The sequence below is a fragment of the Xiphias gladius genome, chromosome 23, assembly GCF_016859285.1.
Source record: "Xiphias gladius isolate SHS-SW01 ecotype Sanya breed wild chromosome 23, ASM1685928v1, whole genome shotgun sequence".
Taxonomy (NCBI): Eukaryota; Metazoa; Chordata; class Actinopteri; order Istiophoriformes; family Xiphiidae; genus Xiphias; species Xiphias gladius.
Window position 1 is genome coordinate 17,697,922 of NC_053422.1, and position 21,413 is coordinate 17,719,334.

At 40.6% G+C, this 21,413-nt stretch overlaps 1 protein-coding gene across 2 annotated transcripts; it reads right to left on the minus strand.

The window, feature by feature from the left end:
• Positions 1-1,737: 1,737 nt before the first annotated feature.
• On the minus strand, positions 1,738-21,260 carry ccnjl (cyclin J-like). 2 transcript variants are annotated; one of them, XM_040120279.1, is made up of 6 exons: positions 20,938-21,260; positions 20,073-20,180; positions 16,048-16,258; positions 6,196-6,495; positions 5,904-6,063; positions 1,738-5,320 (listed from the first exon to the last, which is right to left on the minus strand). In XM_040120279.1, the coding sequence occupies exons 2-6, from the start codon at positions 20,148-20,150 to the stop codon at positions 4,786-4,788; spliced, it is 1,284 nt and encodes a 427-aa protein (XP_039976213.1). In that variant the 5' UTR covers positions 20,151-20,180; positions 20,938-21,260; the 3' UTR covers positions 1,738-4,785. The 2 variants fall into 2 exon arrangements, with proteins under 2 accessions (XP_039976213.1, XP_039976212.1); XM_040120278.1 differs by having other exon boundaries at positions 20,073-20,183.
• Positions 21,261-21,413: the final 153 nt, after the last annotated feature.

The following is a 21,413-nucleotide window of genomic DNA, read 5'->3' on the forward strand; positions in this document are numbered from 1 at the left end:
TTCCATAATAATACTTCTTTTATCAAGTTTGCACATGTTCAGTTCTTTATGGCAAAACAATACTTAAAATACTTTTTCACATACTTCAAAATATTTATTTGTATCGATATGATCATTTCAGCTGACAGTGATACGACATTGCCACAATTCCATCTATATAGGCTGCGGATTTATACATTAATCAGATCATTTGGGTATTTCATGAAGAGAAGTGTCACAACTTTGAAGTATCATGGAACCATTTTATTCATGTAACAAGTTTTTTTATTAAAATTATGGGAAAGGATGTTCAAATAAACCTGTTATGGGACCCCTTTTAATGCCCCATTCCTTGGACTGTGTGTGTTGTGTAAAGTTTTTCTGGGCTGGGATACTTCCTCCGTCCATGTTTGCTGTGTGGTTATTTGACTAAACTTAAATTAATTTAGGAGTATGCACCACATAAGCACAAAACTGAAATAATGAAGGACTTAACACACCTTAAGAGCCTAATCATATAATTCGATATTGTGTTTTCATGGTACATATTTCAAAACCAAAAAAAAACTTAAAAAAAAACACAAACCAATTGACAAACAATAAATCCAGCCACGTGTTAAAGAAATGACTAAGTAGAAATGAAAGCTTCAGTCTGTTTATATATTGGTTTTGCTCAGCAGTCCTGATATGAGTCCCTACAATAATGTTGTAAGTTTAAAGCACATGTACTCAGACCCCCACCACAAACATATATTGAGCCGCCCACTCTGCACCCCCACTCAACACTTTCCCAAATTCTTCCCTGAGGACACATTTCCAGAAAGCCAGCAGCCTGCATCTTCAGCTCCACACACAAAAGCTTACAGGAGGCTGTGAGAATAATCCATTATCAAACTGACAACCCTGAGGACTGCACTGCTCCCCTCTCTCCACGCCCTCCACCTCTCTTTACAGATGGGCCACTGAACATATGAGATCTCGAAGAGTCACTTTCAATCCACATCAATACATGCATTTTTTTTTTAAAACCAAAATGTTTAAAAAAAAAACACAAATCATGTAAATTGTGCACGAGAGCACTGCCAAATGCTGATTGCTCTTTTATCTATATGCCAAGTTAATAGCGTTTTGACCTGGCTTACATTGTGTTTCAAGTCATTTTTTATTTAACTTAATGGTAAATAAAGATTTGTGAGGTGATATAATTGGGCATTTACATGTGGTTATAATTCAGATTTCCAAGGGAGAAACTACCAAACAACTCCCCAGTTTCATAATAGGACAATTATTCTACTGCATTGGAGAGAACAGCGCTAAGGCTCAGCAGTTCTTAAGAGTTCACTGTGCTGTGTCTAACACAAGGAGGGTGGTCTATTTGCAAGAATTATGTAAGAGTATAATGTCTTGTGGGTGAGAGAGAGGCCCATCAATGAATAGATTTCTATATAACAAAATGCCATAACACACAGAAAGCTCTGATTGAGCTGTGCAGGCGGAGTTAAGAAGCAGAAGAGAGACTGAAGTTGCTTCTCAAATGCTGAATAATGAATAATAACTTTGTCTGAAGGCTGAAAAATACCACCTATGGTTGCAATATTCCAGCCATAATCAGGAGAGTAGGAGGGAAAGAATAAATAGTTAGTTATAGCAGTTACCAAAGCATACGGTCACAGCTGGAGGATTGTGTGTAAAAACCTCTGTAGCTGCTGTATTGTCTTCCATCTGAACCTTCCTCAGAAGAAACATACCCCTCAGAAACTCAGTTCACTTGTGTGTTTATTTTTCCATGGCACATTATGAAAAAAGTATTCCTTTTATCATTCAGTGTCACATAAACCAAGATTACAGATTGGTACAAAATAATATAAAAATGTTAAGTGGAAGTTTGTGGTGTCATTTCATTAATATCACATTAGACAAGTGTTGTTTGGTGTGAGTGACATCAGCACCTTTCACGGGACGGAAAAATGCACAGTAAACCTCTAGCTAAAAGACAAAAGCATTCAGTAATATCTATCACTCAAAGGAAGTGGCTGCAATATGCAACATATTCATTGTCTTCAGAGCCCACTGCCTTCTAGAGGAAACCAAGCTACAGCAAGTCAAATCACACAATTATCAAAAATAAGTTACAAAAAGATGAACCAGTGGTGTACACGAGACAGTGATGGCTGTGGTCAGTTTAAACTGAAAAACAAAACAAAACAATATATTGCACCTTTGACACCTCAGTGAGAAGTTGCTCATGGATTTTGAGGAAAAGAGCAAGTTGAACTCTAAGAAAAAAGAAATCTAATTCACACCAACAGCATTCATCAATAGAATCACAAAAATCTTTGACTAAAAATACAATGAAAACAAAGGGAATGTAAAAAATAAAATATAACTGTACATAAAAGTTAGAAAAACAAAGGCATAGTATCGTAGTTCATTTCACGTCCTTTTCAGGGGTGGGAAAACAAACATAACTGCCTGTAAAAGACCTGGTGGTTCATGATTATGTTAGTCTGAGTGTTGCAGTATTCAGAAGGTGTCATGTAGTGTTATCTGAGAGATGCACGTCTTCACTATGAAAGGTTCACAGCTCAAGCATGACAGCTGCTGGGGACAGCGCAGAACAGATGTCCCGTGTCCACAGCTTAACTGCTTGAAATGCAACTTTAAACTACAAGCAGTTTAAAGTTTAAGCAAGCATTATATCTGAGTTATTAATAATTTCTTCAAGAACAAGCTCAGAATTTCCCACTACAACTCTGAGCAGGCGTTGGTTTCCATTATCGGATTTGTCGACTGACAGAATATTAAGTCATTTTATGGCAAAAAATACAAACATTTCCTATTTCCAGCTTCTCAGTTGTGAAAATTTCACGCTCTGCTTTGTCAAATATGATAATAAATTTAGTATCTTTGAGTTTTTGAATGTTGGTTGGGTAAAGAAAGCTATTTGAATTGGTAACAACGGGTATTTTTCACTACTTTGATAAATGCTATACACAACACAATTAATAAATAATAATCAACAGATTCATCGTCAGTGAAAACAATGGTTAGTTACGGCCCTAATTCAGTCGAAGTTCAGTCAATGACATCCCGGAAGTTGGGGTCCATGCTGATATAAAGTAACCGTGGTAACCAGTGGGCAACTGACACTGGGAATCTGGATGTGTTTATACTTTAACAGGAAATGGAAGATTGGGGATCGCAGCTTTAGAAATCTTGGAAGCAATTACAGACGACTGGCTACAGATGTTTGTGTGTGAAACCAGTGACCACAAGGTTGTTCCACTGCGATGCAAACAGACTGTTTTGTGCATTCAGTTACTGAGTTGTAAGTAGAGTATGGTCCAGTGATGAAAAAGGGGGACATTTCAGACCCCACAGATGCTGCATTAGCATCCACTTTAAAGCATAATAGCACAGAATAATGAAAGGGCTGCTAGTTTCAGCCTTAAAACCTGAGCCTGAATATACAGTTTCTATGAACAGGTACAAAGAAAACTATAATTAATCAATGGGGTGTTTCTATGTTGATATAAAAAAGCTACTCTATATCAAACCAAATGAATTATAAAAATAAAATCAAGAAGAAGAAGAAAATTAGTCATCATAAATAAAAGCTATGGCATGTTTCAATGGCATCATATTCAAGTAATCTTGTTCAAGTCCCTGATACTTAGTGGTTCATGTAAACATTGGAGTCATAAACACAGACACAGAACCAACAGTTCATAAGAAGGCAGCAGCAATTCATATGTACAATACACAACCAGCGTCCACGTCTCCTTCACCATGCTGGTCCAGTCACATCAGTTAGTGTTCAATTCTTCGAGTGGTGGACGCTGGAGAAATTAAAACTTTAGTATGACAAAGCCTGCAGCTTCAACAGAGCCACATTTTCGCCCAGGTGTGTGACAGCTCTGCCACAAGGCTCGACTTTGGAGGATGGAGAGAAGAGATGACAAGGACACAGAGAAGAGGAACGCAAAAACTGAAACACTGCAGGCGTGTTCAAGCTTTTTGTGCACCTGCTGTGCACAAAACAATGACTTGGTCGTCCCTCTGAGGTCTTATGTGGTGAGGAATTCCCAGAGGGGTCCTTCAGCTCTAACAGAGCTTACAGGCATTAGATCAATGATCACTGACTTTAAGGACACACAACCAAAACGTTCACCGACATACATACCCCTTTTTGTTTCTTGCCAAGTCAGCAACAAGCCTCTGTTTCTTCTTCTATATCTCTCAAATGGTGGCTCAAGAAACGAAACCAGCCAATTTTTCTCTCTTAAATGTGTTCATTTTTTGGGATTAGAAATAAAAAATATATATATATATGTCAAGCAGCAAGATATCCTTATTACAGACACTTTAAGTTCTGTGCACATCATCCAAAATTTGCTCAGCTATCACACAACTGAGAACAGGCACTGAATGAGGTGGGTGTTAGATCCAACTGCTGCTTTCATCTCATTCACAGTGATGGCAGTCTCATAATAACACAGATTTATAAAACCAGTTCAGAATATGGCAATAACATTTTTGCAATGCCTAAGTATTTCATATGAGTCAGTGGAGTGTTTGTCACGTCAGTGTGATGACTTCCACCGGGTCTGTCTTGCCTTTGGACCTCTGCTTGCGTTTGAGGCGTCTCTGTGTCAGGGACTGGGGAGTTGGACATGCTGAAGGTGTTGCGGTGCCGACGGAGAGAGAGAGGAGGTCTGTAAGTGGATGTTTCAGGGTCGGGAGCTGGGAAGGAAGCACAGCCGTACGCTCCCGCGGGGGTTTGCGATCCCTCTCCGTCTCCTGGCGTCACCTGTCAAAGCAGCCAGCTGTGAAGGTGTGATGAGCCCCCAGGTAGCCCCCGCTGTAGGCCATACTCAGACAGTGTCGCGGCTCTCCAGTGAGGGCCATCTGCACAGAAATCGGGCCCTGGAGCGGCAGCGCGCGGGCCCCCGGCTGAAGACCAGAGGTCAGGCTCGGGTAGGATGGGAACCCACTCCCAGGAGTCATGGAGGGAGCCCCAGTTAGCAGACCCATCCTGTGGCTCTGAAGGAAGTCCTGAGACATGTTCACCACAGGCCCCAGAGCCTGAGAGTCAGCCAGCGCTTGCAGCTGGGACAGGGAAGGGGAATGCTGGGAAAGGTGTGGGAAGCCATCGGCCTGAAAGAGCAGCTGTGGTGTGGAGGAAGTGGAGGAGGAGGAGGAGGAGGAGGAGGAGGCTGGTCTCTGGATGGCTGACACTGGAGAGAGATGAGAGGTCTGGGGCTGAGACTGCAGGGAGGAGGGTCGGTGAGGAGGAGTGGATTTGGTTTTGTTGGCCTCCTTAACGTCGTTGTCATGAGCACTGTGGAGGGGAAGGGCACCATATTTCAGTCATTATCACATCAAAAAGATGAAAAAAAAAACCCAATAAAAATATGTAGGAAATTTAGTGCTGAATTAGAACTAAACTCATCACTGTATTGTAAGTAGAAAGTAAAGTGTGTGAATACTTTAGGGAAAGATCTATACAGAAAAATGGCTACTCAAATGAATCCATTAACAGGAGCAGAGATCAGTCTGAACCAAGCCTTTCTACTCCCAAACAATTAGTCTGGAAATGTGCAAACAATTATACTTACACAGATGCAGACAAACAAACACACACTGCCACCCACTGATCAAGAAATGTGCAACTTAATTACAGTTGTTAAATTACACACAACATTATAAGCCTCTACTGATTAAAGCAACAGGCGTCTTATAATACAAAACCATGGCAACAAAAATAGAGAGAGATAAGGGCCTTAATGTCGTCTACCTTGAGTTGCCCACTACAGTGGGAGAGGCTTGCCTGCCAGCCTGGCTTCCTGTCTTGATTTTTTTCTCTACTTGTATATGCATGTGTGTGTGTGTGTGTGTGTATGTGTGTCTTGTGTGTCTCTTACAGCAGCATAAGTTCAATGCACTGGGTGAGGTGGTCCCAGGTGTAGCCTGTTAGCAGATGCAGAGCAGTCGTCCAGCTTGGGGAAATCTGAAGGCAAATGCGAGATGCTGCCACACACGCAGCAGCGACCTGGGATGGTCGGAAACTCAGGAAGGCATGATCTAGAAGAACCCAAAGACAGGAATTTCATAAATTCTTTGATTAAGCTTATACCACACACTAATCAAATAATCTACAAACAAGTATTGAACAAACAAAGCAAAGTCTAGTTCACTCTCCACATCTAAACCCACCTTGCAGGGAGACTTCCAGAAAGTAGTGAGTGTATTTGTCCATGAAAGCCTTGGTCTTAGAGAGGGAGGAGAGGGGCCAGCCGTTGTATAGGTCGCCCTCCTGCACCGAAGCATGGAGGTAATAGTCAATAAAGTGGGCGGGTGTGGGCATGCACAGATTCCAGCCAAAGGTCTCCAGCAGCAGAAGCTCCATTTTGATCAGATCCCTCTTGTTGAGAACCAGGTTCAGGCTGCACATAAAACCCAGAGAGTTCAGCTGCTCCAATTTGGGAACTCGGTCCTCTTTCTCCTCAAATTTACCTGGTAAGAAACAAACAGATAGAGCAGATTTTAATGTTTAATGTTTAGTGCCATTCATTCTGCAGAGCTATGTTTGATAGTTTATGAGATGATAACATCTACACACACAGTTAACATTTTGTGTGCATCATACACCTTTGAATTCCTCTGACAGTTTACATTTATATCAACCAGTGCTTTCTCTGTATTGTACTGGGCTTGCAAAATGTTAAGAGGTTAAAAAGTAGTATCACAGCAGCTGACATACTATGTTTGGATCATAGCTATGGTTATAGTCCTCAAGAGGATGTAAGAGGTTTTTTTTGCTCTTTTGGATCGAGATTTTGGAAAAAAAAAAAACTCCATGTGGTTATCTCATGAAAATATAACGTACTGCACAGCCAAAACAATTAATTAACTAATTAGTTGATCAAAAAACAAAAAAATTAATCAGCAACAATTTAAATTAAAAAAAAATTCATTTTAATTTCTTTTTAATTAATTAATTGTTTAAGAAATTGTGACATTTTTCACTATTTCATGACATTTTAAAGACTAAATAAAAAACTATTAATAGATTAATTGACAGTTTAAATAATCATTAATTGCAACTAATTTATTGGTAGGATGCATTCTGGAAATCACCAGACATCTCACCCACTAACAATTAAGTCAATAAGCAAGTTAGACAATTGCCTTTAGAGTTTCATTAGTTTGAAAGATCATAATAGCTGCATCCAACATTAAATGCCCCGTAAAAAAAATTGCCTTAGTTTTAAAAATCTAAACCCAAAGATAAACCCAAATACGGGTTGACCATCACGGATCTTTGCAAAAGAATGGTTATTAGTTGCTTTATTTCTTTTTTTACAATAAATATTAACATCTGCAGCCACATGCAGCAGGTTTACGAGCCTCACTCCAGCTTCCACAGAACCTAACAAGTGCCTGCTAAGCATTAGCAGTTAAGTTGACTATTACTGAACATCTGGCCATAAAGCTAAGCCATTACACTAACAAGCCTAGAGAAGCATCACTATAGGCTTACAGTGTCGGGCACTTACTCTGGATTATACCAGCCTAACACTTTCTATGAAGAAGCAAGTCAACTAGATCCCTGATATTTCTGTCCCGCTCACTTTCTCCAGATCCTCGCAGACATTACAGCAGTGCCATTATGGTGAGCCCCCTCCCCATCGCAAGACATACTCCTTTCCATAGCAACAGCCTCGAGGCCTCAGGGGTCTATGTGGCCAATGAAGAGGGGTGACTCTGCTTTGAATCCAAGGGTCCAATAGGCCTCTGCTCAAACTTTAAGAATGAGGGCGAGGAGGTGGGTGTCAGGTTACTCTGATACAGGCTTTGCTCTACAGCATTTGTGTTAACTACACACAGCTTTTAGCAGGAAGATGTGGGGGCACATCGTAGACTTAAAGCTCATTCACTCCCAGAACTATAGCTTGACTATACTGAATTTTTTAGGATAACATCAATATTTGAGAATACAGTCGTGATATACAGACAAGACATTGTTTTTTCTTTAAAAAAAAAAAAAACGAGAATCAGTTTTGATAAAAGGTAAAACTTTATATCAAGTGCCCCTATATAGCATCCTTCAGCAGTATATAAACATTTGATAAAAGGTTTATTCAAATACTATGATATAGTCAGAAGCAGAGATAAGTGCTTATTAATATATTTATCAACAACTGTAACTCATCCTGTGGATACCCGTAAGTGGAGGCTGGTGTATAAACTAAGAATGTATGAGAATACAGCAAAGCACAGTTGTAATAATATAAAATATTTCCTCATGGGAAAAGTTATCATTTCTGACAAATACTGTACATTAATAAACACTTAAATATGTCAATGCATTTATAAAATGTTTATGTACAGTTTAAAATACTAAATAGGGGGACTTAAAGTAAAGTGCTACCTCTGACGAAGGTCCCTCGTGTTTAATTGATATGTACTGAGTGGGACATTTCACAGTTGAAAAATACATTTATCATTGCTGCCAGGTGAACAGACTAGGTGATAGCTAGTTTCTAAATGACCTGAAACATATTTTTGGCATTTCTGTACTGCTACTTCTTATCAAACAACATACACAGATACTGATTATTCTGCAAAAAGCTAATATCGACCTGTGTATTGGCCAGGCTGATTTATCCGGCTGTTGCTCTATGATTTGTCTAGCTCTACCCAGAATTATTCTTGATACACCACCTTTATGGAAAGTGTGGTTAGCATGAGTCCAAGCACATACCGGACTGTAATTGCCTTTCAAAGACACAAAGTTTAAAAAAAAATAAAAAAATTAAATAATAACAGGGAAAATAAACCTGATATAAACAAACCAACACACAAACACGCAAATAAGCACATGTACACTGCTGCCTGCTGACAAAGTGCCACTCAGTGGATGTTGTAGAATCACTTGGTGTATATCCACAGGCTAGGATTAAAAAGTTACATGTCAGCTGGGAATAACAACAGCCCTCTGCTGGAGCAAATCTTGGCCTCTAATCTAAAACCATGGCAACCAAACATTAGAAATAGGGGCTTTACTGACTTTTCAGAGCTACAATTAGAAGTGGATCCTTCAAGCAATGATTGTCTGACATGCCACAGCTATTCAGGGCGTGTTTGATGGACCTCTTTTACCTCTTTATAAATCACATCTTAGTGAGCATGGCATCTTCCTACTAAGTGTGAGTTTTACCACTGATGTTGCGACCTGCCATTAAGCAGGGCAGGAGAGAGGAAGAGAGAGAGAGAACGGTTGCGAGCGCATGAGGGGAGGGGAGTGGGGGATCCGCAGCCCAACAGGCCAGAGGGGTAATTAGCAGAGAGGCAGTAATGGCGTCTCTCCAGCAGAACAGGAAGCACAGTGAGACAGGGCTGTTTACACCCACAAGGGCTCGTTCCACCGCCCAGTCCACACTTGCCCCATTCTCTCACCCTCATATCCTCTGGATCAGGGGTCTGTCTGCTGCTACACTTCTACGTCCACACAGACGCTGCCATAAAAAGCCATCATTGCCCCCCAATCTCCACACAACCTCGGCCACTTTGATCTTAAGAGAGAGACAGCGCAAGTCAATCTCCTCATTGTGCTCTGTGATTACTCTTTTACTACTGTGGGTGACCGGGCGGCACATGAGAGACATGGGATGCCCAACAGCTTTGAAAATGAAATAGAAAGCAACTTCAGAGGAACCTACAGAAGTACGGTATGGGTCAGAGCCACAAAACGGTTTGACTTACTGTAAAATGAAATGACTCCTCGGCACATCACAGCCTATATGATAAAACAGTGGTCTCATTCATTTCAATGAGTTGGCACTGCAGGAGAGCAGCCACAGAGGGTTCCAGCAAAAAAACAAAACAAAAAAAAAAAAAAAAAAACAGGGTGGCAGGGCCAAAAAGGTTTATCCTGCACCTTTTTTGGCAGCACAAGGCAACGTTATCCAGTGCCAGTGTAAATAATTTGAAATCTGTAGATACGGGTGCTCATTTTGACTGCTACTAACCATTATTTACATTATGTATCAACTGTTGATTATTTTCTTATTAATCATCATTATTAGGTCTAAAATGTCAGAGAATAGTGAAAAATACCCACCACATCTTCCCAGAGCCCAAGGTGACATCTTTAGAATGCGTATTTTGTCCTACCAACAGTCCAAAACCCAAATGTATTCAATTCACTATAATAGGGGAGTTTAAAAGCTGGAGAAAACACATTTTTGGCATTTCTGCTTTTAAAAAATATACTTAAATGATTATTTAATTACCATTATTGTTGCAAATTCATTTTTCTCAATCCATGAATTGTTTCATCTCCAGTGCTAATTTAGGTTTTAGTACTGATATCAAACAAGACTATTCAATACTTGGATTAGAGTTTCTACAAAACTCTTTTTTAACAAAAATTAACATTCCGAATTTCTCACAGCGCCAGTGTGTTATATCCTAACACAAGCAGCCGTACAAGATCCTTGCTTAAATGCAGGCTAATATAAGCTGAGTTATTATTTAGATCAGGAAATATTTGATCAGTAAATACATACGCAAGACTAATAACCTGACCAAGAATTGAATGCCAACTTTTAATTCTTAATACATGAAAGTGCACATACCGATCTGAATGCATCTTAATATCGTGCTATTTTCCCATGTGCCTCACAAGTTGTACAATCCCATTTCAAATAAATATAAACCCTCATTCAGTGTCATTAAATATGAATTCCTGATTTGTATTTCATCTTCTCGTTGATACCCTGTAGCAACATGCAGACACCGTCCCAGCCCTTTTTATTCTTTTACTGTTGTCAGTCTGAATGTAGCCTGAGAGAGATGGTGCATTCCTCTCCTGTGAGTTCAGCCTACCTGGAATGCAGGTGGCTCAAAGACCCTATCTGCAGTCAGCAAGCAGGGGAGAGAGAGTGATGAGGGTTTATTAAAAAAAAAAAAAAAAACGCCTTCCTTTTTATCTACACCAATTACCTTTCTATACACTGCAACTACAGGACACCTACTCTTGCTCACAGCCCCCACAGGTGATGGTGATGATGAGAAAAGGTCAAGTAAACAGTGAGGGGTTACAGGTCAGGGGTTAGGGAGAGGTAAGACTGGGATGCAGGGCCTCCTCCCAGGTGTGCTGTTTGGGGAAGAGGTGGGGGTGGGGAGGGGTTTAGAGCGATAGCGGCTGTTAGGAAACCTGAGAGCTGTATTCTCAAACAGAAAAAAAGGCCTCTGTTGTTCCCCATTTTGCCAACATTGTGTATTTCTAGTTCATTTCACTCAGTACCCAAAAAAGAAATTTAATGTGATATAAAAAAATAAAAAAAAAATCAGTTCTGTGTTTTCAGACAGTTTTGACTGTCCTACAAAAAAAAAATAAAAATTTATGAACCACATTTAAGGACCCAAGTTGAAAAGTAAACAGTCAAACAGACATCAGATCTGTTGGAGAGAGAGTAAATAACTCACTTTTTTTTTTAAAACTGTCAGAAAATAACTGTGTTTGGGAAATGGTATGTAAAGTGCTACAGTAAATGCTAGAACATAAGTTCCTATGAGTTGAATAGTAAATTATCTCTGTAATTTCTCTTCAATGTAATGAAAAGTGACAGATATTTGGTTACATACTATGAAAAAAATTTTTCAAAATGGAAAAGGTTACAAATTTCAGACTACAGGAAGAATAACTGGAAAAAAATTGGAAAGATTAACATTATACAAACTCATAATGGGGACACTAACAGAGCTACATCAACTGGGCTGCATGAATGATTGAAAATGTGATTATGTTTTAAAATAGTTTTTATATAAATATTATCATTTAATGTTGATAAAGATGCCAATAAAGATTTAAGAGAAAAAAAAAACTTTTCAGGCATTCTCTCCTGCTGGAGGAATTTCCCCTGCTCTTTTAACTCCTTTTATTTGCTGGTTCATCTTTCACTGGGGGTGTGAAATTGGTCACAGCTCCATCACAGAATCTTCGTGTTGCCACCCCTGGCCCTGGCGGCTCACACACTGTAGGCCCGGGCCGACCCTTGACCCCTGATGCTAATGCCTGGGTAACCAGAGAGAATCCTAGAAACCTGGCCCTGTGTGCGCCTATGTGTGTGTGTGGTTTTTTTTGGGAGGGTCCATGGACTGAGGGTATGAAGCGCCTTTCCGTATGGGTGACGATGGCTGACACAGGGAGTGTGTGGGCAAACAGAGCCTCATTACAAAATATGACTATATTCTAACATGTACTGCTCACCTCTCTCAAATAAACAAAAAGCATCTGATAATAATGAATAATACTGGCATTTCCACACTCATCTATACATCTCTACATAATTTTATTAATTATGACAACAGTTCCATCAGAATTATTGTCAAACCTCTGAGAGGCGGATAAAGGGGGAAGTGGGTTCCCTATTAATCTACATTTTAGGGAACCCTGCTGGGTGGTTCAGTTCTAATATGTCCTGTTTTGCAGGCCACCTCTTCTCCCTCCCTTTCTACCCTGTTTAACATCAGCAGTCAATCTGCCTTTGAAGTACCGCTCCACTCATTTCCCAACCCCCCAGGGATGTGGGGCTGCTTTTACTGGCCGCCTTGTCCCAGGACTGGCTGGCTCTGCTTGTCCCCGACAAGGTGAGAGAACGAGGAGGAAACAGAGCCAGCAGCGAAGGTAAAAAGACACTACCAGAACCCAGTCAGTTAAATGGCTGTGTGGAAGTAAAAGCAATGCCCTTTCGATAGGAAACGAATTAGACCTGAATGTGGATCTTATTTAGGGTCATCAGGAGAAAAAAAATCCATAGGTTTATCACAAGGTTGCTAAAGCAACCATCTCCTCATTTAGCAATGTTAGCTCACAGCAAGTCTCTACCATGACCACGCAAACACACGCCTGCACGCACAACCTCCACCCCTCAGTTTCTGCTCCCCTCCCCCTCTCTGGGAAGCGTCTGGCTGGCTGTCCTGCTTGCATTGACGGGCTTTTGTTTGAGGCCTGACTCGGAGAGCATATGGCAGGTGCCCCTCAGCACACAGTTCCTCCCCACCCCCGGGCTCAGAAGCCTATGTAAGTGCAATGTCTAGTGACTGAAGCTTCTAGTGCACTTCACAGGATGCTTTTTTTTTGTTTTTGTTTTTGTTTTGTTTTGTTTTAGAGACCCATCACTGAATCCGGATTACTGAACAAAATAGATGAAATCCAGCATCAACAATAAGTCACTGCAGAGACATCACAAAATAGATCACAAGAGCATCCAATGGTCATAATCAACAGCCAAACAACAAACTTCACAAAACACACAAATACATATGAAAGCATTTCAACAACAAAAAAAGTAATCCATAGGATCATTGTGCTCACTGGCAGCAGAGACACCTCCACAATGTCATTTACCATAACAAATAGCTGCAGTATGCAGAGTTGCAGTATGCAGAGCTCTGACTTCAGGGAGCAAGATCTGTCAGGAAGACTGATGTGATCACTGCAGGACTTCATGGAATGTAACACAACAAAAACTTAAGTTTGCAAGCTGATTTTCAAATGGAAGTATGGAGAGTATACATGAACAGTCTTCACTTAGGTTGACATTAAATTTTTCTGGATTTTGGTTTCTTGGAGTAATTTTGGTTCTCTGGAGTGAGGTCTCTAGATAAGTGCCTAACAGTCAATAATACTCAGTCCCTGTGGGTTTAAAAAAACTGACCAAAATCTTACTCCTGCAAATGAAAAGGAGCTCATCCATGGACAAACACATGCACACGCAAGCATCCACAAAAAACACACACACAATGGAGTAACAGGATTAAGCAGAGACTGCTGAGAGGCACAAAAGAGGTAGCGATTAATTAACCGAGTGCGGAAGCAAGAAATATTTGAAGAAAAAGACAATGTATGTGCCTGTCAAAGGCAGGCAGAGGGACCTGGGGAGGCCGTTCAATAACTAGGCCAGATTCCAAAGCACCTCAGGACAGATAAAAAAAAAAAACCCAAGACAACTTTGAATCAAACACCCTTTCAAGCCCTCATCAATCATGGCAGAGACTCCCTAGAGTCCTGAAGGAGTCAGAGGCAGGAGAGCAAAGAGTAGAGACCCTGACTAACTGAATGCCACAATCAAAAGATTCAATAAAAAAAACCCTGATTAATCTACTACAGAGTAGAAGGAGAAACTCTGTCCAGGTTGGGTTGAAAGTATTTATATTACTCCATGAGCAAACTCTCAAAGCTATTCTTGGAATCTCAAGAGATTGCTTTTAAATAAAACCTCTTTCAAGTCTCATATTCAAATTTATCCCACCACAGAGATTACTCTGATTGCAAAGATGGCCTGCATGCGACTACACATACGCGCGCACACACACACGCTGAGCCCTCCCAAGTGAGCAGGCCCTGTTCCAGACTCCAACTTTGACGTTATCATTAGTCTAATTACCCATGATGCCAAGGGCTGCATTAATGTACAGAAAACCTCTGTCTGTTAATCACGAGACAGACACAGAGACACTAATGACTCCCACACAACCAGCACTCTGCATCAGCAGGAGGAGAATGATTAACACACCTGCTTTCACAAAACACACAGGCAAAGAAACATTTTTGTATTTCACAGCAGAGAGGCATGTTAGCTACTGGTTATCAGGCTGAATCGTCACTTCACTCACTTCTACAGAAACACTGACAGCCTGAGAAAAGAAGCAACTACAAGCTAAGAATAACATCAACCAATCATTGGTCTAAAAAAGAGGAGACATTCAGTACTTAAAATACAAAGTTTTAACTTGATTGTTTTATATCTGCAAAGTGCTTTTAGTAGGACAGCAATTTAAAGGATAAAGCTTTTGTATTTCTATATTTCAAGACAAAAGATTCATGTAAAGACCAAAACTAAAAGTTCTTTATTCCATCTCTCTTTCTGTGGCACTCAGCCCAAAGACCATTTGCTAACGAAAATGTAGGTCTTAAAAATGGTCACAAATTAATAGTCTCATTTGTTTTAAAAAGGCTCAGTAATTTCCTAAAACAGCAGGCCACTGTCATTTTTTAGCAAATGTTACTACAACTACAGTGACCATGTTAATTGTAATCAAAGAGCGTGGCTTTCAGGGAAATTGTGTGGCACACTGGTGTGTTATTTGACAACAGTGGAGGTCTATGGCACAGAGGAATAAACTACATCATTATTGGCTCCACATGAAGTTTAGGTATGAATCCATCCGTTAGATTTGAAAACAGTGGGTGATCACAGACAAATGTACCATTAAAGAATTAACCCAAGGACAAAATGGATTTGGAGACTGTAGGTGGGCTTGTCCTCGGCAACAAACCATGTTTTCAATGACAGAGTAAAACAAGCAAAAAAAAAAAAAAAAAACCCACACCTTTGATTAGAGGACACTTTGACCTTGGCAGATGCAAAACAACTCATCTCAAATGGACTACATAAGACTAGAGAAACAGCAGCAGCCCCAGACATGTTATTACAGCTAGGATCAAAGACACAGATAAAGTTCTGCAGACACAAGCATAATGCCCAGCAGTTTTTTCCTAAAACAATGGTACAGTCATCCTACCACAATGGTAACCTTGTGTTTTTTTAAACAAACATCGGAGCGAACAGTAAACTGTCGTTAGAGGCTATCAGATCACTCTGAAAAGTGTAGCTGGAAGAGAAGACCAGCATGGTCTCTTAAGCGTAACTCAAATTAGCCTTGTTACAGGCCTTGTGCCATCTGTGCATAAACCAAAGTCACAGTATCTTTTTTAGCCCAGAATGTTTACAATGCAGCTCCTCTCAGTCAAAATGCTCTTCAAGATGAAAACGCAAACCCTAATCTTAGTAAAGTTATCTCTGTACTATATTTAAGTTTAGATTTAAGAAATACAGTTTCCAAAGCATCAATTTAACCACATCTGAGTTTAATAAGGAACAATGAGGAGTTAGTCTTTAAATAAATGTCCCTGTCATGCATAAACTACCTAAAATCAAAACAAACATGTAAATGGATTTAGGTAACAAGCTGGAAAGCTGTTCATAGACTTACTAGCTAGGAGCAGACAAGAGAGGGCAATCACATAGAGCTGCTTGACGGCCACATCGTAGTGGTCCATGAACAAGTCCAGCAAGTAGACGGCCAGGTGACGTGCTGTAGGACATAGCTGGTAGCGATTACTGAGGATGGCCAACAAGTCTGCAAAGTACCGTCGCATGCCAATCTGCGGAGAGTGGGCCCGGTAGACCGGTAACTTCAGCTCCTAGAGAGGGAGAAGAGAAGAGGGATGAGAGGGGACGTAAGTGATGGGGGTAGGGGGTGAAAGGAGCTGTGCTGGCAGGAAGCAGCGGTGAAGAAATACAGGGGTTGTAAAGAATATGCATAATAATAGCGAGCCATGCGTGTCTCCTGCTGACTGGGTTTAGCAGGAGAGCTGCTGTGGGTCTGAAATATCATATCATGAATAAAACTCAACTCAACTTTAACACTGAAAAATTTTGATTTAATTCACCATTGGTGCAGAGAACTGCAGGTAATTTGGGACATTGCAGGGGTCTCTGAGCAATGGGCTGAGGGTGGCGGTGGTGTGTGTGTGTGGGTTTTTTTTGTAGGGGGGGGGGACATGGAGGTCGAGTAGTAGATAGGATTAGGTTTCACCCCTAGCACATCTCCTATTCATGTTCAATTAGCTGCATGTGTTTCAAAGTGGAAGGAAGATACTCAGGGGCATTAGCATTGAATCAGCCTCGGGTATCTTCCCAATCAGCTAAGAAAACAGAGAACAAGGCTCCCGTTTCAAAATTTGCCTCAGAGTAAGAAACAAAACACATTTAGCAATGGATGTACAAACTTACTCTACAGTTACTTTCTCTGTATTTAAGCTGCTTATAAACAGAAAATGTTTTTGTTTTCAAAAATGTTTTTCGATCTCCGTGAATCCGAATAAAAACAGGGGCTTTTGATTTGGATTTAATAAGAGATTGAGGATTGCTGGATTAATCTCCTTAAGATAAAACAGTGAGGGGTCCTTACATTAGAGGAGAAATAAAGAAAACATGCACATCATGTAAGCTTTAAACCAATATTGGCTTAAAGCTCAGCTCTTCAAAACAAAGTTAATACTGTGTATAACACATAATTCACTGTCAGGGCAAAACTACAAACACTGTCAGGTTTGCACAAACCGTCAACTATTTATTTTGAGCACAAGTAAGGCAACAATGATGCTCAGGCTGACACTTCAATTGAATCCAAAAACAAACAGTAACCCCCCTCCCAAATCAACATATAGCAGCTCCACCCCCGGTGCCACAGCCAACCGTACCACCCAGTCCTCCCCAAACTCTCCTCTCCTCCCACTGCTTCAGATTCTGCCTCTGGTCCATCTGTCTGTCTGGGGGTACAAGGGCAGCAGGAGGAGGGGGCTGCGGGAGTCTGGAGGGGCTCCAGGGGGTGGGTGGGTGGAGAGGTGCCTTTGTGGGGAACCCGCACCATAATTAAGGATTCCACAGCTGCCTCCGCCTGATTTGCATGTCTGATAATTTGCCACATGCTACACACCACACCACTATCTCCCACATCAGGGCATTATCACTGCAGCAAACGTCATTAAGGCTGGATGAGACTGTGGGGGAGCAGGCGCCATGCAGGAAATCTGAACAGTGTGAAGGCCTTTTTACAAAAAAGCTCAGACTCTGATTTCACCTCTCTTTTCCATCATAAATTTTACTGCACTTTCCACTCATCCATTTCCAAAAACATACACCTCTACTACATAAGTTTTTGAACAGAATAAAATTGAACCGTTTTGGTAAAATATCATTATAGATATCTTAAAATTAGAAAAATATCAGGGCGGATTATTTTCATAAGCAATTATTCCGTTGATTGTTTTCGTACATTAATTGTTTAGTTCAAAAAATGTCAGAAACTGTGTAAATAATGCCCATCAATATTTCAGAGCCCAAGGTGACTCTTCATGTTTATTTTTTGTCTGACCAATAGACCAAAACCCAAAGATGTTTAACTCATTATAATGAAGAGAATTCATTACATTACATTTGAGAAGATGGAAAAAGTAAATGTTTGGTATTTTTATTGACAAATTACTTAATTATTAAATTTAATTAAATTTTCTGTTCCATGTTGTTTTACTCTTTTTAAATCCTACTTATCTTGTATATAATGTATAGTGTTTCTTTTATAAATTGTCTTATGTAAAGCACTTTGAATTGCGTTGTTGCTGAAAGGTGTCTCACAAATAAATTTGCTTTGCCTTATTGTTCCCAGTTGCTGTCCTAATTTTCTGTCAATCAGCTAACCGATTAATTGGCTATGCTTCCAAATAAGAACATATTATAATATCTATGACCTTGCAAATTTTTAAGTCCTTAAATACAAATATTTCAGTCTTTGGTGGAAAAACAAGACACTCTGCTGTCACAGTAAGAAGTAAAAGTAAGCTCGTGGTAGAAGAAAATCAAGCTACTATTCCTCTGAGGTATGACAAAAATTGTCTTCTTGGGAAAATGCCAAAAATCTTTCAGTATCTTTTCGCATCATGTCTTCACTATCAAAAAATACTCATCTAGAACACGGGGGAAAAAAAAAAAACCCCAGAAAGGCCTGGATGACTAACTGCAATTTAAAACACAGGCAGTTTTATAGTCAGCTTTGAGACAATAGTACAGTATGTTTTCTGCTACAGGTGCCTAAATGAAGTGATCAACTCTAATCTTTTTCTATTAAAATCAAGTCTCAAGCATTTCTCAATTCACCATAAGTATCGGATATTTCTGTTGTGTAACTTTGCAGGGCTTACAATGAGGACATTACATTAAACAGTACGTACTGCGGTGAGCCTGTTGGGCTTGGGATTCAAAAATGCTGATATAAGGAGATCAAAACCTAACATTAGACCAACTGCACCTCTCTCTTTCATTATAGCATATAAGAAAAGAGTGGGTGTGTTGTTTAGTTTCCGGCTCTGTGTACAGAATTTCAGTCTGACAGCTCACTCTGAGTCAGACACTGTCCAGGATGAACAGACTCATTGTGAGGCTCACAAACATCTGATTCACTACGGTCCCCATTCTCCACATACGCACATAAGTCCTCTCGCACGTTCAGGCACCTGATTTCTGTATTCTTCTCCCTCGGTGTGAGGCTGGCAGGAGAGCTTCAGCTCGTAGATGCCAGTCAAGTGACAGATGTCTCCATTAAAGTGACACATGGGAAGAAATATGATCACGCTTCGAGGTTAATTAAGACATTCTCGATTAATGAGCCTTAACCGCTCCATGTAATCTAATTTAGATCATGTTTAAATTGACAACAGGACTGTGTAATTATATTTTCTTCCCAACTCTCAATGCATTTTGCGGTACATGTGGAATATCAACATAGGCCTGCTGGTTCAGACGGTCTAATTTTTTCTGACTGCCTCATTTATTTTTTCTTGATTAATCATTAAAATGGCAGGAAAAAAAAGGGCAAATGCCATTTACAATTTCTCTTAATTTTTCTATTGATCGATTAAGTGTAAGGCTGCACGTAATGATTATTTAGTATCAACTACTTACCAACCAATTCTTTTCTCGATTAATTGGTTAAAATGACCATCGCCATTTTCCTACAGCCCACTTAGAGTTTTACAAATGTCTTGTTTCTTCCAAAACCCCGAGATATTCAATTCACTTCGATAAAAGAACAAGGAAACCAGAAAATACACAAATCTGAAAACATAGAAACAACAACTTTTTTGCCATTTGTGCTTAAGAATGTACTTAAACTATTAATCGATTGTCAAGATTGTTGCCAATCTACTTTCAGTAGGTTGACTAATTGATTAGTCAACCTACAGTTGATTAACTGTAGTCAGCTTCTAATTATCTGATTAAATCGACCAGTAATTTAGCTCACCTCGTTTGTCTAATGTTTTAGGTATAGAGTAATATAATATTCAGGGCAAAAAAATAAAAAAAAACAGACACAGTGCAAACATGTTTGGCCCAGTCTGTCAACAAGGCCGTAGCTCCCCATCAAAATAAAGCAGTGCTTAATAACAACAGGCTCACCTTGATGCGGAGAGACTGATGGATATCTGCAGCTAGCTGTCCTTTCCACCATTGCAACTCCCTCTCCATCTTTCCCATCCAGAGGGGACTTCAAGAATCAAGTTTGACCTGCTGAGACAGACGGGTCCAAAACAAGACCCAAAGTTCAAACACTTCAACTGAGCGGCATGCTGGGCCCAGAAGGGTGAGGGCAACTGGAAAATGCATACTTTTCAAACAGGATGTTTACTGAGAAAAACCATCAGACATCAACAGAGTAACAAGCTGAATTTAAGTTGTTCTATAAATGTCCTCATTAAAATGGATTTTAGGATTTAAAATCCACCAGAGGCTTGTGTTTGTGCTGTCAATTATTTGGTTATTGTTTAGAAATTGTCCATGTTGTAGAAAATCTAATGGTTTTGATAAAGTTTTCGAACGTCCAGCTAATCCCACGGCCGAGGTCTCTTTCCCCGCATAGGCCATTTTCTCTGCTCGGGAATTTAAATGGCTCAGTTAAATGCCCGCTCGACCACGCTATAGGTCAAACGAATCGAGGCTGCCCTTCACTAATGCCACTTTTGACGTGGTTGTTCGCTGCGAAAGACAAATCGCCAACAAATGCCCGACTTTGGTTATCATTCGAAACGCGCCAGCACCACGAGACGGCGGCCAAACAGCGAGGCTACACAAGTTAACTGTCCGCCGAGCTCAGAAATACTCGCCTCGCTAAAAAAAAAAACAAAACAAAACAAAACAAACAAAAAAACAAAACGGAAAACTGTGATAAAACTAGACATCTCCGCACAAACACAGCTCATTCCTCCTACAGGCCAGCGACCTGGGAAAACTTTTCATCTCGGTGGATATTACATGTGCCACTCACCGCTCCGACGGGAATGCCCCCCAGACCCCTTTGTCTCAGTCCGACATCCTGAATGAGAGAACTCCTCTTCGGCTCAACTTTGAGAAAGACCTCTCTTTTTTTTTCGACCAAAAACCAAAGTTCAAACCCGCCGACAAGTTCGCAAAACCGCCGCCACCGCCAAATCCCGGCGCCGGGCGTTCGGTCGAGCCGTTTTCCCCAAACCGCTGACACTTTTTCCGAGAGATTTCGCTCTGCCGTTTCCTCTCCGGTGGCTCCGCGGTAACAAAGTCGCCTCCTCGGCTGCACCAGCTGCTGCTGCTGCTGCTGCTGCTGCGGTGCGAGGCTCGTGCGCCCGACGTGCAGGTCCCTCCTCCGGCCTGGGAGTTGTAGTCCTTTGGAGGTCAGTGACAGAACTACAAACACCCCGACTTGAGCAAAATCAGTTTAATTTGACTTGCACTACCAGCCAAGTTTTAGAACAACCCGCATTTTTC